We start from the raw sequence: 18,436 nt of genomic DNA, 5'->3' as shown, positions 1-18,436 counted from the left end.
TTGTATGGTATGGTAATATGGAATCCGCAAAAGATCCAACATGACTTAATAACATGTCTCGGACATGTTTTTAGGTCAGAATAGCCCAAACGTTAACAATCAGAGAATACTTAAAAGAAATATGTGCAGCCAGCAACACTGCAGTTCTGCTTATCTATTTGGTTTAGACACGGCAGTAGTTCAGTGTCGTACAAGACGATCTGCGCCAAGGGAGAGAAACTGGATTTGGGGGCGGTCTTATGAAAATTGGCCTGAATGTTAAGTCTCAGTCGGGCCAAAATTCAAACGACTTGCTGAAAGTTATTTTTTCTGACAAAAATTGTTTCATTTTACACTCAATGGTTGGGTAAACACTGACCCAAATATGTGTATACAAGCAATTCAAAAACTTAAAATGTTCCCATTAAAGCAGGCCTGGGCAATTATTTTGACTCGGGGGGGGGGGCAAATTTTGAGAAAAAAACGTGTCAGGGGGGCCGGTATATCTATCTATCTATGTATGTATATATCCATCCATCCATTTTCTACTGCTTATCCCTTTTGGGGTCGCGGGGGGTGCTGAAGCCTATCTCAGCTACAATCGGGCGGAAGGCGGGGTACACCCTGGACAAGTCGGCATATATATGTTAACTGTGAAAATCTGCTGTACATTCACGCACAGCATAAAACGTTTGGTGGACAAATACAAAACCGCACAATAATGTCTGATTGAAAGCTAAAAACGTTATGACAGACCGCCTTAAAAAACTGAATGGAATTTTTAAAAAAAATTCTGAATGAGACACCCAGAATGTACATGTAAATAAAGAATGTGGGATTTACAATATTAACTGTAGTTTCCTAATGAAGCCTTAGCTTGACGCTCCTCCACTTTCTCCTGCTCCCGCTTGCTGCGGCAACAACAAACAAAAGTCCAGACGCTCCTCTTCGTTTTGTATCGTTTACTTATCAACTTAATCATTCAAAAACGTAAAACAATAACGATGTGGGAACAAATGAAAGGCAAAATAAAGCGAGTTTGTTCCAGTAGGAAAGAGTTAGAAAAAGTAAGAGTAAGGTAAAAAAAAACTGTGTGGCTTGATTCCACCATACCTGACTGCCATTACCCATAATAAATTGTGTCCAAACCATATTACCACACAGATCCTTCCGCCATACATGCAATTAAACAGTTATGTAATCTTCACTGTATTAAAGCAGAATAAAATAGTACGTCATCAAATTATTCAGACAAATGTAATAATTACAAATAAAATGTAATTATTCTAAGCATGCAATAAATACATTTTCTTATTATTTAAATAAAGTAAATAGTCCTATTTTGGCTGAATAAACATAAAGCACGTTCCATAAAATATAAATTAACTTAAACATAATTTAGGCTCCTACATTAACTATGAAAGATAAAACACTGAATATTGACAACATATGAACGTCACTCATCCTCTCGATCGACTTATTTTACAATCAAGCGAAATGCAACAAAGATGCAACAAACACAGCGAAATATGAAGGCGAAGGGTAAAAAAAAACTCCACTTACAATCTGATACATGTGATATATCAGTAAGCTTTAGAACTTTGTTGTAAAAATCTCCTTCCACGTCTGTCCCTGACACCCACATTTCAGGCTGACATTTTGTGGAAACGCTCTCCACCCACACTGCTCGGTGCCTCGTCTGACTTACATTACCATAGTAATTAATTAAAATTACCATTGTAACTAATTAGAGGACCATAGTAACTAGTATATAATGCAAAAGTGCGGATTCCAACCATTGAAATACTTAGTATAGTTGAAGACTTACGGTCATTAGAAAACATCAATGCACATCATTATGGCAGCTACACGTTCCATCTTAAACATCTAAATAAATGATTAGGGAATGTCCGGCGGGCCAGATTGAAAAGCTTAATGCGGCCCCCGGGCCTTAATTTGCCCAAGTCTGCATTAAAGTAAATTTCTGAAACCTACCCTACGTCCTCAAAAAATAGTGATCTCTCCCCTGTAAATGCCTTTTCCTTACCCACTAGATAAAGCTCCAGTAATACAGTTACTTCTGCTAATCCCTCATACTTACTCTGTCAACAGGTTCACATTCTGCAAATGTAAACTGCAAAGCCGGTGCACTCAGCTGTCTGTGGAGCGCAGACATATGGCCGGTTAATTCACTGTAAGATACAAGACAACCATCTATAGAAATGGCAGGAATTTGCAAAATTGGATTATGTTATTTGAAGAAAAACAAGTAACAGATGCTCAGAGCGTGCTGATGAGTCCTTGTTCGCGGCTTTAAGCTTTTCCATTTTTTTTTTGCTCATTTAGACATGCCTTGCTGCTTGGATGGCATGAGGCCGAGAGTGTGTGTGTGTGTGTGTGTGTGTGTGTGTGTGTGTGTGTGTGTGTGTGTGTGTGTGTGTGTGTGTGTGTGTGTGTGTGTGTGTGTGTGTGTGTGTGTGTGTGTGTGTGTGTGTGTGTGTGTGTGTGTGTGTGTGTGTGTGTGTTTGAGATTGCAACACAACTTGTGTGGTGTTCGGGTCTGTGGGACCCGTTTTCATTTTTTATACAATTAATTAATTTTTCAAGCTGAGACTCACTGACTTTGGCTCATTTTCTGTGAAGAACATATATCAGAATGCGTATTTATTGACCACACACATTTCTATTATATATAAGATATCCGGGTCCACTGGACCCGGGGGCTAATAGAAGTGTGGAAATTGATGTTCTGTGTACCACACACACACACACAGACACAGCAGGCCTAGACAGGAGGAGGACAGAGTGTAGGTACACAGAACATCAGAGGGTCAAATGTGCGAGAAAATGAGAGCAGACAGTGTTGACAAACAATGTTGCAACCTCGTGTGGGAACCGCAGGTGCAGAAACACAAAAGAAGAATTCCTGTGGGATGCAGAAACTGGCAGAGAAATTTTCCTTGCAACGTTCATATTGTTGTTACTCAGCCAGCGTTTGTGGGTCTGATGGACCCATTACACCTTTGTTAAAATACTAAACAGATGTTTATTGGATAAGGTAAACCTCTGTTCAGTATTTTAACATAAAAGTGTTTGATTGTGAGGCATTAAAAGCCACAAAATGCAACAGGTCCATCAGACCCACAAACGCTGGCTGAGTAACAACAATATGAACATAACACAATTTGACTTTCAAACACTATGAAATCTTTGCTGCATTGCGAGTTGACCCACCGAGGGCCACCTCAATCTGGATTACAGCTGTCTTTCTCACATTATTTCTCTGGTGGTGTGCCTTGCTTAGCCTGTGGCTCGTCGCCTACACTGCACATCCCTCACCTATCCGTTTCTATGGCGACCGTAACAGCATAATGATGGGACAGCTTAAAAGCAGCCTTTCAAAGAAGCGTGGTGTATTGTGAATGATTTCATCACTGTATTTTCCTGTTAGTCTTCACACACAATCACTAATTATTTTTGTGTTGGAGTAGAGGAGTCTTTCTCATATAGTGGGATCGGCCCCCGATTGGGGGGTGGGGGGTGGGGGGTTCAGTTCATTTATCTATTTCATAAAAAAAATCAAACAAAGGAATAAAATTAAAATAAATCAATCAACATTACATTAAAATAAATTATGAATGAAAAGGAGTAGAAAGAAATTAAAAACTTATATCTGCCCCCTATGTACCGTATTTTCCGGACCATAGGGCGCACCGGATTATAAGGCGCACTGCCGATGAATGGTCTATTTTTGATCTTTTTTCATACATAAGGCGCACCGGATTATAGGGCGCATTAAAGGGGTCTTATTATTGTTATTGGTTTCTAAATGTAAAAGACTTCCTTGTGGTCTACATAACATGTAATGTTGGTTCTTTGGTCAACATGTTGCATAGATGATATTTTACAGATCATCTTCAAGTCACTTTCTGACAGTCTCTTCAGGATGCACCGTTTTGTGGGCGGTCTTATTTACGTGGCTCACCTTCGACAGCGTCTTCTCCCCGTCATCTTTGTTGTAGCGGTGTAGCGTGCAAGGACGGGTGTGGAAGAAGTGTCAAAAGATGCTGCTAACTGTTTAAATGACATTCAGACTTTACTTCAATCAATAACGGAGCAGCATCTCCTCATCCGGAAACAACAACACCGGAAATGTGTCCCGAGAAAAAATGTCCGACCGGAACTCTCTAATAACTAAAGTTCCTTTGGTGAATAATGTCAACTCACTACACCGGTATGTTTTAGTGCTTTCATGGCGAGTTTACTGACAGATATAAGTAAGAACTTTACACTACTTTATATTAGAAATGGCAACAGTGGAGGATGAATGTCACATAACAAGAAGATAGAGAAAAATTAGAAGCTTATTTGACTACAGCGACACGGACTACAAAGGCGGACCCGCGCAATTATTCAGGATTTATGCAGATCCCAAATACAGATCAGCAGGTACCAGAGGGTAAGAAAAGTTGCTTTTACATAATATTGCGAAACAAAACGGCATATAATATGTCTTACCTTATACACACACCATAATAATACTCTGTTGAAGCACATCAAACGGTGCACTCTACACGTATCTCTTATATTTGACTGCCATCTACTGGTCACACTTATCATTACACCATGTACCAAATAAAATTGCTTCGAGGTGGGTAAGCTCAACCAAACGTATTCCTTACATTAGACGCACCCGGTCATAACCACTGTCGGGTTTTGAGGGGAAAAAATGATTTTAAGTGCGCCTTATAGTCCGGAAATTACAGTAGTTGTTTTTATAAGTTGTAATTCACATAATGACAACTTATAAACAACTATTTATTCATGAGAACTTTATTGATTATTTAGTTATTTTAGCTGTTCCTGCTTGTAACCACATTCCCCGTTTCTACTGAATAATGCCGACACACTGCTTTCGTGTGTTATCTATAGGGTTGCAAAGGAGTGGAAAGTTTCCTGTAAATTTACGGAAACTTTCCGTAAATTTACCACGGGAAGTTAAGCTCGGGAAGTTTGGAAATATTGACCAATTTTTGATTATTCAAAGTTGGACACCGTCCATGGGAAGTAATGGGAATTAATGGGGAATTACAATAATTATATATTATTGGGCACTTGTCTATATGCTGCTGCATCTTTGTGGCATTTTTGACGTAGCTCTTTGCACAGTATTTGCAAATGTACACCGCCTTTCCGCCTACATTGGTTGGGGTGAAATATTCTGTTTGTATTTATTTATTCTTGTAAAACACTAATGCAATGCCACACACAGGTATAAATAGTCAGCTAAACAACTGGAGTAGTCTTTAAAAATATTTTACTGATGGACAAATGAATAGAAATAGGCTAGATGAATAAATGAACACTCAATCAGCATGATAAATCAAACTATAACCTACATTCTTGTATGACAACAAAATGGCTAGCAGAGCAGAAGGCAGAGGAAACTACACCTTTTGATTTAGTATTTGTTGAACTTTACAGATCACAAAAAAGGTAAATCCGGATCGCTAACATTGTTAGCATAAATGAATGGGATTTAACATAGAGAAAATTAGCATCACGGCTAATGGAGAAATATTTTCGGTTCATTATGAGACTGGTGGTGGTACATAAACCTAGCTAGCTAGAGATATTGGCCCCAAAATCATTTAACAAGTACAGGAACAGCTAGCGAGCTTGAGTGGAAGTCTGCTGGAGCAGTCTACAGTCATACAGTAACACGCAGTTACACCTCTATTCAACTTAAATACCATAGATCAAATACATTTACCTCAGTAATATCATCAAAACTTACCTGACTGGATGAAGTCCTTGGGCTCAAATACTAGTGTGGCCTCAATAGCCCTGCTGTCGTGTGTAGCATGCTGGGAATTATCTGTGCATGTGATGGAAGAATGCACAGTGCAGGGTTGAAATTCTACTGAATTTGCATTAAATCAGGTTGTTTTAGATAATAATCATGCTGTAAGATCCAGCATGTTGCATTCAATGTTTATTCCCATTAATTTCCCATTAATTCCAGTTAATTCCCATGGAAAGTTTCCAACTTTGAATATTCCCGGAATTTTGCAACCCTAGTTATCTATTTGTCTGTTTATGGGCATGGCGAGTTGTTAAACTGGGGACTTCAATGGAGGTTTTCAAGCTCTGGCTTCTCCTCGACATCATCGCTTGGCAGTAGATGCAGGTTTTGCACCGACTTTCCCCTCAAATGACCCTTGCCTCATCCTCCTAATTTCATTTTAATGAAGTTCCATTCCTGCGGGGAGCAGCGACTACATGCCTTTCACTTACACCACTTGCTAACCTTCGTCATCAGCTGCACTGGCCTATTTTCATTTAAGGCTCAGGCGGACTATGGCAGTGGTGACGTGACAAAGGAATGGAAATGTGTGCATCCCCACCGCTGGGAGTTAGATTGTGAATGGGATCTGTCCGCCCCACCTCCCTCATCCTTTACACTTGCTACTACGCAGCATAACAAGAAAATGCACTTTTTCCCCCCTCCAAGGCAGAAAATCAATATGCTTTTATCTTCACTAGCACACATACTGTGGAGGGGAATACTCTTTAGAGTTGTAACCCTAATCTCATATTATTCATTACCACTGAGCCAGTAGTGTGAAGAGGCGGGCGACCTCGCTCCCTCCATCCAATTAATCCTGTGATATGTGAATGCAGAAGGGTTTATTTATACAAAATAAATCCAGGCTATGACTGCATTGTGCTTATTTGACCTTGTTATAGAAATGATTCTTGCCATATCGTTTTTAGGGTCATTTCAACTCAAATTTGCCTAACGGGACCTTTCATTTCATTTCTAAAATTTAAGCCTAAAATGAATGATTCAACCCCTAAATCCATGCTAACACTGCTTTCTTAAGGACAGCTGCTCCCACAATTACTGACTGGTGCATAGCCCTCCTCCCCTTAGCGCAGACCTAGGCAAATTAAGGCCTGTTAAGCTTTTCAATCCTTTCGCCGGTCATTCCCAAATAATTATTTTATATCTTTAAGATGGAAAGTGTAGCTGCCATTATGATGTGCAGTGATGTTTTCTAATGACCGTAAGCCTTCAACTATACTAAGTCTTTCAATGCTTGGAATCTGCATGATATACTAGTTACTTTGGTCATCTAATTAGTTATTATGGTCATCTAATTAGTTATTATGGTCATCTAACTAGTTACTATGGTAATCTAAGTCACAGCAGCTCAGACGAGGCACCAAGCAGTGTGGGTGGGGAGCGTTTCCACAGAGTGTTTCCAGAACCTGAAATGTGGGTTTCAGGGACAGACGCGGAAGGAGATTTTTACAACAAAGTTCTAAAGCTTAGTGATACTCTGTGTTTGTTGCATTTTTGTTGATTGTAAAATATTGGGATGGAGAGGGGGTGTGACATTCCTATGTTGTCAATATTCAGTGTTTTATCGTTCATAGTTAATATTGTAAATCCCACATTCTTTATTTGCACGTACATTCTGGGTGTCTCATTCAGTAAAAAAAAAAAAATTCCATTCTGTTTTGTAAGGCGGTCTGTGATGTTTTTAGCATTCAATCAGACATTATTGTGAGGTTTTGTATTAGTACTCCTAAAAATAGGACCCAAGCACACACTCTGTACAGTAGATTTTCACAGCTTTCTTATATATATATATATATATATATATATATATATATATATATATATATATATATATATATATATATATATATATATATATATATATACTGGTATATATATATATACTGGTATATATATATATACCGTAATTTCCGGACTATAAGCCGCTACTTTTTCCCCTCGTTCTGGTCCCTGCGGCTTATACAACGGTGCGGCTTATTTACGGCCTGTTCTTCTCCGACACCGACGAAGAGGATTTCGGTGGTTTTAGTACGCAGGAGGAAGACGATGACACAATGAATAAAGACTGACTTTTCATATACCGGTAGGCTGGTTATTTTGATAACGTACAGGCGAGCACTTTGTATTACTTTGCACCGTTGTATTATTTGTACTCTGCACGAATGCTGTTCGCCATGTCAAAGATGTGAAAGTTTGATTGAATGATTGAAAGATTTATTGTTAATAAATGGGACGCTTTGCGTTCCCAAACAGTCATCTCTGTCCCGACAATCCCCTCCGTGGTAGCAGGAACCCCTATATACTACGGTAATTACACATCAAAACCCTGCGGCTTATAGTCAGGTGCGGCTTATATATGGAGCAATCTGTATTTTCCCTATAATTTAGCTGGTGCAGCTTATAGTCAGGTGTGGCTTATAGTCCGGAAATTACGGTATATATGTGTATTTTTTCCTGACCTAATGTATACATACACACACACACACACACACACACACATATATATATATATATATATATATACATATATATATATATATATATATATATATATATATATATAATATATATATATATATATATATATATATATATATATATATATATATATATAATGTGTATATATATATATATATATATATATATATGTGTGTATGTATATGTGTGTGTGTGTGTGTGTATGTATACATTAGGTCAGGAAAAAATACAGAGGCTTTATCATTCATCCCTACAAGCCTGTTTCGCAGGTTTTCCTGATTTTATTGTGTGTATGTGTGTGTATATATATATATATATATATATATATATATATATATATACACACACACACAGCCCGGCCCCAGGCCAGTTTTTGTTAACCCAATGCGGCCCCCAGACACACTTATTTCTCTAAATTTGGCCCCCAAGTCAAAATAATTGCCCAGCTCTGACTTAGCATAATAAAAAAAGATTATGCTTGCTGTACTACATTAAGTGAGCCCCGATTATTTATCAGTATTGATTAGAAGTGTATTTGTCAGGACTAATGGGCCTCCCCCTCAGGATATATTGTCTGCTTAATCCCTATATGGCCCGGCCCCCCTTTTACATTTTATGCCCTACTTTTATTGTGCTCGCTCTTCTATTCTTTGCCTACTTTATTATCGACCGAAGCTGCAACGTCTCTTTCACTTGTCGCCCTTTCCATATACTGCAGTACTTACTTTATGTAGGATGGCGCATTTGTGTGCAGAAATTGCATGCTTATTAATTTTCATTACTTACTTGTTGCTATTTGTATTTCACTTTCAAAGACCAACATGTGTTGGTTGTGTGCAAGACAATCTGTGTTTACAGTGCAGATACAGTAAAGGCCTCTTGACTCCTTACAAACAATAGATGTCTTATATACTGTGTGTGTGTGTGTGTGTGTGTGTGTGTGTGTGTGTGTGTGTGTGTGTGTGTGTGTGTGTGTGTGTGTGTGTGTGTGTGTGTGTGTGTGTGTGTGTGTGTGTGTGTGTGTGTGTGTGTGAACAGCGTCTTTGTCATGTGAATTATGGAACATGTCTAGACCAGTGTGAGGCGGCCTTACCCTGGGGGGCACAGCAGCTCCAAATAAACAAGAGATTTGTTTTAAAACGGCTAAAAGCAAAATTAACCAATTTTCTGAGTCAGAAGAAAATCTATGACTTTAACAATCAGTGTGTAAATGAAGCAACATCGTATTAAATGTTCATCTTCGTTGTGGTTGTCTACAATTTTATGGGATTATTAGCACAAACTGTCATTTCAATCAGACAATTACTTGATTAGATCATGCTAAATTCTCACACTGATATGCCTTTATAGGGTTGACACACAGCAGTTAGAGATCGCACTAAAACCTCACATCCGCTCAACTAAATTGTTGAAAGCGTAATTTTACTCAACATTTGGGGGTATGGTACGTCATAGTCAGTGTGGTACTTAATTTGGTTTTATGGTACAAAACCCAAAAGCAGTGATGTTGTCACGTTGTGTAAATGGTAAATAAAAAGAGAATACAATGATTTGCAAATCCTTTTCATCTTATATACCAGGGTTTTTCAACCTTTTTTGAGGCAAGGCACGTTTTTTTTCATTTAAGAATACGGAGGCACACCACCAGCAGAAAACGTTAAAAAAATGATAGTCCACCAGGTCGTCGTGCCTTATTTTGAGTTTGTTGGTATTTTCCTGTGCTTTAGTTCTTGTTTTGCGCTGTTATTTTGGTGGCCCTTCCTGTTTTGTTGGTGACTTCCTGTAGCAGTTTCATGTCTTCCTTTGAGCGTTATTCCCCGCACCTGCTTTGTGTTAGCAAGCAAGGCTATTTAAATTGTCGCTACCCTTCTTTGTGTGGACATTGTTGATTGTCACGCCATGTGCGGATGTACTTTGCGGGACGCCGTAACTTTTTGCTGTCGTCCAGCATTCTGTTTCTGTTTACTTTGTAGCCAGTTTAGTCTTACTTTCATTTTGCTTACCTTTTCCTTTCCCTTTTGTTAATTTTTGGTTTAAGCGTTACATACCTTTTTACCTGCACGGCCTGGTCTGCATATTGGGATTACAACAAACCATCCTCGTCTCACCCGACACATTTCGACTTTTACAAAGCAATTAACTACCTGCTGCCACTTACTACACAGCACAGACACTAAGCAGCGGCACATTATTTGCAGATTATAATTATTGATTTGCAAAAAATGTTTTTTGGACCAATTAGGTGAAGTTTTTATAATTTCCCACGGCACACCAGACAGTGGTTGAAAAACACTGTTCTATACAATTGAATAGACTGCAAAGACAAGATATTTAATGTTCCAACTGAGAAACTTGATTTTTTTTGTGTGCAAATAATCATTAATTTAGAATTTAATTGCAGCAACACATTGCAAAAAAGATGGCAGAGAGGCATTTTTACCACTGTGTTACATGGCCTTTCCTTTTAACAACACTGTAAATGTTTGGGAACTGAGGAGACCAATGATCGCAGCTAGTCTAAGGTGCGCCGTGTGAGAACTTGGTACACTTCTGTACCGTACCAAATGTTCCGTACTGAAAAATCCTGTGAATACTTGCACCATTTCACCCCTACTAAACATCTTAACATGTAACATATGGCTGACAGTCAGGTGTACTTCCTTCCGAGCTGTCTGCTGCAGACTTCCATGAGAGAGGTCATTGGTAAAGATCAGACCTTCTGACTCTCTTTCGCACATTCTAAGTAAGGCACATAATGAAGCCATTCTGCAGCGCCTGCAGCTGCGGCAGGATAATCTGGGATTGAGCCTGATATTGGATCACAGGACAGCTCTCTGGACGAGCAAAAAAAGCATGATGAAGAGTGTGGCCGTTTTGCTTTTGACTTTCCTTCACTATATGCTTATACTTTTTCCGTTGAAAGGGATTTTGTTTGTTTGAGTTACGCAGTCATGGGACCGGGGAATTGCGCATCGCTGTAGAGTGGACTACTAAGTGTATTACGCATCACAAATCACAGTTGAGTTTCCTAACAAACAAACATTTTAGTGACGCTCGAAGTGAAACACACAACTACCAAGGCAGCACCCAAACATAGTTTTACATCAGTGGACATAATAATACCTGTATAGACTGAGACATATACAGGACAGGCCAAAAGTTTGGACACCTTCTCATTCACAACACAACTGATGGTTCCGACCCCATTGATAAAGCAAGAAATTCCACTAATCAACTCTGATAAGGCCCACCTGTGAAGTGAAAACCATTTCAGGTGACGACCTCTTGAAGCTCATGGAGAGAATGCCAAGAGTGTGCAAAGCAGTAATCCGAGCAAAGGGTGGCTGTTTTAAAGAAACTACATGCAGTTAGTCCAGAAGGCGGCAGCAGGACTTTTAACAGGGGCCAGGAAACGCGAGCACGTAACCCCAATTCTTGAGACTTTGCACTGGCTCCCTGTTCATTTTAGAATTTATTTTAAAATCTTGCTGTTAGCTTTTAAAGCTTTGCATGGACTGGCACCTCATTATATCTCAGACCTCATCCAAATGTACACTCCTGCGCGCGCTCTGAGGTCCGAGAGCCAGCTCCAGCTTGTGGTGCCCAAGACCAGACTTAAAACCAGGGGAGACAGGGCCTTCTCTGTGGTCGGCCCTAAGCTCTGGAACACTCTGCCCCTCCATGTTTGAACTGCTCCCACAGTGGACTGTTTTAAGTCTTGTCTTAAGACCCACTTTTATTCTCTGGCTTTTAACACTACGTGAGTTGTGTGGTCCTTTGTTTTTAAATTTAGATTTTTATTTATTGTTTTAATTGGTTTTACCCTTTTAAAATCGTTTTTAATCATATTAATTTTATATGTTTTTATATCTATTTATTTATTTGGTTTTCATTCAGTCATTGGTGGAGCTAAGCATAGTATTTGAATCTTGTTTTTAATATTGTTGTGCAGCACTTTGGAAACATTTGTGTTGTTTAAATGTGCTATACAAATAAAGTGGATTGGATTGGATAAAACATGTTTTCAGTTATTTCACCTTTTTTTGTTAAGTACATAACTCCACATGTGTTCATTCATAGTTTTGATGTGACAATCTACAATGTAAATAGTCATGAAAATAAAGAAAACGCATTGAATAAGGAGAATGTGTGTCCAAACCTTTGGCTTGTACTGTATGCGGTGACAATACGAAGGTCCTGAGTAGTCCTGAGTCCAATCCCGGGCTTGGGATCTTTCTGTGTGGAGTTTGCATGTTCTCCCCGTGACTGCGTGGGTTCCCTCCGGGTACTCCGGCTTCCTCCCACCTCCAAAGACATGCACCTGGGGATAGGTTGATTGGCAACACTAAATGGGCCCTGGAATGTGAGTGTGAATGTTGTCTGTCTATCTGTGTTGGCCCTGCGATGAGGTGGCGACTTGTCCAGGGTGTACGCCGCCTTCCGCCCGAATGCAGCTGAGATAGGCTCCAGCACCCCCCGCGACCCCAAAAAGGGACAAGCGGTAGAAAATAGATGGATGGGATGGATGTATGTGGTGATGTGAACGAGGGCTGGGCGATATATGGACTATACTCAATATATTGCGGGTTTGTCTCTGTGCGATATAGAAAATGACTATATCATGATATTGGAGTATACGTTCTCACGCAGTTGCTTTTGCTGCGGGCATTACACTACAGTTATTTCTCACTCTTTATTGTCTCTCCTTCTCACAGAGACATAAAACAAGCGCACCTTCTTACATACGTCACATACGTATACCCCCTCGCGGAGCACAGAGGTAGCGGCATGGGTAACGTTAGCTGTGGTGCGAGTGGTAATACGAGAGAAAGAAGGTGCGAATCAGGTGACAAATGAAGGAAGAATTAAATCCCAAGAAAAACAGCACGGAGTCCATCGTCTGGCGGGGGTTTGGCGTCAAGCGGGAAGATGTTGAACAGACAACCGTAATATGTCAGGTGTGGGTCAGCGTTGCTACAAGAAGTAGCAATACTGCTAATATGTAGCATCATTTGAAAAGTCATCCCTTAGAGAATGAAGAGTGCTTGAAACTCTGCATGTCAACATCTCCGTTCGGTGCCACACCCACAAAATACCCAAGCAACCATTTCCACATCAACAGCGTATGAAAAAAATAGTCAACAACAGAAGGAGATAACGTCCGCAGGAACCTACCACATAGCGAAGGACATACACTATTTGATTTCCTATTATGCAGCTCATTTTTATTTGACAGTTATTGAAATATCTTGTGTGACATCATGCACAAAAGTGCACTTTATTTGTTTTATACTATTGTAGTGGCGTTCTGTACAAAAAGTGCACTTTAATTTAGTGTTGTTTTGATATGTCATCTTAGTGACATCATGCACAAAAGTGCACTAATAGCTTGTTTTAAAATGTCTCTGACAATCTTGCACTTTCTGTTTTGAAATGACATGAATGTTTGTGCCACTGCTTAATAACTGTTTAATAAATACACTTTTGCTAAATTGACTTAGTTGTGATTTCCCTCTCTGCATGAAAGTTTAAAATGAGCATATATTAATGCAGTATGAAGAAGAATATTTTAATGTAGACACATAGAATCATCATACTGCTGTGATTATATGCATCATGTGTTCATTCAAGGCTAAGGCAAAATATCCCGATATATATCGTGTATCGTGACATGGCCTAAAAATATCCAGATATTAAAAAAAGGCCATATCGCCCAGCCCTACTGTGAACCCTGCTGAGGACAACCAAGAGTGGAAGTAGTCTTTCCGCTAAACCAATCAACACCAGGACACGCACTTTCCTCACCTCAGTCGTAATACCTCAAGATGCTTTGCCATGAGTTTTAGTTATATGCTCTCGCGCAATTGTACCTCTTTTTGCATTTTCTGATAACAGCCGAGTGGTGTGGTAGTTTCAATCGGCAGAAGAGCTGTCAGAGACTCAGTGCCCGTCGGGTATATGAGTGTTTACAAGTACATGCGCATGCACTTGAGTGCACAGTGTGAGTGATAATAACATCCCTTGTCAGCTTTCAGAAGATTAGCCTCAACGGGAAAAAATCCTCTGTCATATCCCTGCCTGCACCTTATTATCTAGTCTCTTGCTCTTACTCTGTCTCACGTTGTTTTATTGCTACGCCCCACAATTAGTGCACGGTTTTACTTTTCCATTAAACTGAATTTAGTTCATACAAGCTAAAACTCTTAAGAGTGAAATACATTGACTGTGAATGCTTATGTCATGCTTTGTTTTCTTTCCACAGATCTGTATTGGACTTAAAATCATCCAAGAAGGATACATTGTCTCCAGGCTGGATTGGTAAAGTGATCCTTGCAACTAACAGTGATGTATTTCGACACTGGACACAGAACATTCTTGCATCCATCCTGACATGGGATGCCAGCCCCTTGCCCACCTGGCCTCCGTATTGCCCTGAGCTCCCCTGGGGCACCATGAACAACTACAGAGACAGAGGGGTCACCTGCACTTCCTCAGACCTTCTGGACAGGGGAGGTGATGGAGCGTTGCCTCCGCACGCCCTGTTTCGGCACACCCCTAATGGCCACCTGGTCCCCACAGATGCGAGCATGCCATCACGCATCTCAGTGCCCAAAATGGGTGTCCGTGCTCGGATTGCCGAGTGGCCCCCCCGTCGGGCCCACTCCAGAGAGTCGCTGCTTGAAAACGGACAAATGAACAACAATCACAATGGCGACGCCCGCGCCACGTCGATCTCGTCATCCGACGTCAGGTTGGTGCGGGGCGGCGTGGCCAGGTTGCCACGGCGATGGTCCAAAGATGTGGAGTTTAGAGGCGGTGGGTTTGCTACTGAGAGAAGTTCACCCCTGAGCTTACGTGTCTTCCCACCACTGAGGCAGCGCTCCAATAGTGAGGTGACCCTGAGTGAACAGGATGAGAACGAGGTGAGATCTTCCTATGTGGCTTTTATAATGTGTCATAGATCAAAGCATACGTCATTGGTGCATTTTTTTAGGCGTTCTAGCTTTAAACTTCAAGCGGCAGAAACGAAGTAGTGCTAACTGCAGGTGTCATCCTGCTGGCTCAATGTGACTGCAGCTTTCACAAAGGGCTGGGTGATATGAATGTAAAAGTACACCTCAATATATTTTTACTTAAACTAGCTATTCGATATATATCTCGATATATTTTCCGGTGAAAGTATACATATAAAGATATTCATTTTTGAGCGAGATTCACTGAAATTGAAGTGAATGACAAGTGTACTGTAAACACTTTTATTAAGCCAGTTAGTCAAGATGGGTATTAACAGCACAGGTCACAGAATTACATAACATAAATAAAATAGATGCCCAGTAGGACGTAAATGTGTTCCTATATAGTATTTCTCCAGCAATGGTCATGTGGTGACATCAATTATGGTATTTTGAGTGGTAATTATTGAAGTCGGACATCACTGAAGGCCTACGTGGGAAACGCACGACCCGCCACTGTTCAACTCACTTATGTAAACAACTTACTCAATGTACGTAACGTAAGCAAATACGCCTAAAAAAAAAATCTAAAATTTGAACTCACAATTTGCAGAACCCATCGTAAGCCGTAAGCCACAGATACCGCTCAAAGTTGGTTGATTCGATTGGAAGTGGCAGACAAACCATTTCACCGGTCGGCCGACCTCGTCTCACGAGATCTAGCTTCTCTTGAAATGTCCTTATGGAAAATGGCCTTGAAAGTTTATATCAGCAGTAGGGCTGCAACGACTAGAACCTTTATTTAACCACATAAGAAAACCCATTGAGATCAAGATCTCTTTCACAAGGGTGACCTGGCCAAGAGGTCAACAGCACATGTCACAGAGCACTTTCAAAAATAATACATTAAGACATACATTTTAAAATACATAAGAGAACCGTAAAACAACAGAGATTTACATCTTTAAAAACACAGGCACTGTGCAAACGTCTCTCGCTGTTTGTCCCTCAGGACAGAACGGAAGGCTCCAAATGGAAGTAGTTCTGTAAGTTTCAGTTTCGTCTGCAATGCATTCCATGCCATAGGGGCAGCAATGCCAAAAGCTCTTTTGCCAAATTCAGTCCTAGTCACTAATCGATTAAATCGATTAAAATCGATTATTAAAATAGTTGCCGATTAATTTAGTCATCGATATGTTGGATCTATGCTATGCGCATGCGCAGAGGTTTTTTTTTGGTTTTTTTTAATAAACCTTTATTTATAAACTGCAACATTTACAAACATCTGAGAAACAATAATCAAAATAAGTATGGTGCCTGTATGCTGGTTTTTTTTCAATAAAATACTGGATAGGATAGAAATGTAGTTTGTCTCTTTTATCCGGTTATTAATCGATCAATCGAAGTAATAATCGATAGATTGATCGATTATCAAATTAATCGTTAGTTGCAGCCCTAATCTGCAGTACTGTACAGTGCGACAAATTTACTCGCAAATGTGTCTAAAAATAGATCTTGCGATTTACAAAAACAAAACCTGCTGCACATGTGCGAAAAGGGATTGCATTTTGCTCCTAAAATAAATCTATCCAAATTTGATTAAACAAAAGTAAAATGTTCCCCCTTCTGTATATATAGCGTGTTTGAAATACATTAAAAAGGGAACTTCACTTTTCATTCACAACCATTATGAGATGAGATAAGCAAGCACGAAACGTGTTTGATTTTGTAATGCACAACAATGCGGTAAGATACCAATCTGGACTGACTGAAAAACATGAACAATCATATTAGAGTATCTGTTAAGTATTAGCCCACATTTCATGTTTTGTTTGTACACAGCTAGCTTGACAGCATATGCACTGTAGGGTATCATGTATCATGATCAATAGTATAGTGACTTACTTGATGGACAGTTGTCCGTTTGGTCCAGCTGTCCGGGGATGTGTCCAGTTGATTTGGGTAAACAATCCATTATTTCGGCATAGCTTGGCTCAAAAGTTCAATATTTGCAGCGCGACTTGTAGTAGTTTTTGCTTTGTTTAGTTATTGTGCATTAGCCACTTTATTCCATGTGTTTTACGTATGTAGCATTCAATACCATACATTTAATATGTCATCTAGAATTATCAATCAATCAATCAATACATTTTTATTTGTATAGCCCTAAATCACAAGTGTCTCAAAGGGCTGCACAAGCCACAACAACATCCTCGGTTCAGATCCCACATCAGGGCAAGGAAAAACCGGTGCAATGGACATTGAGTGGATCTAGCATAATATTGTGAGAGTCCTGTCCATAGTGGATCTAACATAATATTGTGAGAGTCCAGTCCATAGTGGATCTAACATAATAGTGTGAGAGTCCAGTCTATAGTGGATCTAACATAATAGTGTGAGAGTCCAGTCCATAGTGGATCTAACATAATATTGTGAGAGTCCAGTATATAGTGGATCTAACATAATAGTGTGAGAGTCCAGTCCATAGTGGATTTAACATAATAGTGTGAGAGTCCAGTCCATAGTGGATCTAACATAATATTGTGAGAGTCCAGTCCATAGTGGATCTAACATAATAGTGTGAGAGTCCAGTCCATAGTGGATCTAGCATAATATTGTGAGAGTCCAGTCCATAGTGGATCTAACATAATAGTGTGAGCGTCCAGTCCATAGTGGATCTAACATAATATTGTGAGAGTCCAGTCCATAGTGGATCTAACATAATATTGTGAGAGTCCAGTCCATAGTGGCTCTAACATAATAGTGTGAGAGTCCAGTCCATAGTGGATCTAACATAATAGTGAGAGTCCAGTCCATAGTGGATCTAACATAATAGTGAGAGTCCAGTCCATAGTGGGGCCAGCAGGAGACCATCCCGAGCGGAGACAGGTCAGCAGCGCAGAGATGTCCCCAACTGATGACAACAATATTAGCAAATTCTAAATTGATAAGATAAGCTTCATAAAATGTGTTTATGTAACTGTTCTGGGTCGGCACAATGATGAGACTTTTTCCACTGTTCTCAGCTTTATTTATTTTCCTTCCAACCAGCGGGCGACAATCAGACAATGTCGGTTTCCCGTCTTTCTTTGGCTTACGCCCTCAGCCATGTAAAAATTTTCTGTACATATACATCTTTAACAATTTACGATGAAAA

The 18,436-nt window shown here is 39.8% G+C and overlaps 1 protein-coding gene across 2 annotated transcripts in view; it reads left to right on the top strand.

Annotated features, from left to right (window-relative positions):
* sipa1l3 (signal-induced proliferation-associated 1 like 3) overlaps positions 1 to 18,436 on the top strand; it is a 190,434-nt gene that overhangs the window by 79,318 nt on the left and 92,680 nt on the right. For both annotated transcript variants that reach the window (XR_009827451.1, XM_062060235.1), the window contains exon 2: positions 14,589 to 15,249. Coding sequence is in view for 1 of the 2 variants with exons in the window: in XM_062060235.1 (XP_061916219.1) it covers positions 14,779 to 15,249 (471 nt within the window). In the remaining variant the exon portion in view is untranslated. The remainder of the gene's footprint in view (positions 1 to 14,588; positions 15,250 to 18,436) is intronic.

This window comes from Entelurus aequoreus, linkage group LG10, assembly GCF_033978785.1.
Source record: "Entelurus aequoreus isolate RoL-2023_Sb linkage group LG10, RoL_Eaeq_v1.1, whole genome shotgun sequence".
NCBI lineage: Eukaryota > Metazoa > Chordata > Actinopteri > Syngnathiformes > Syngnathidae > Entelurus > Entelurus aequoreus.
Note: the sequence above shows the minus strand (reverse complement) of the source record. Positions and strands in the feature narration are given on the sequence as shown.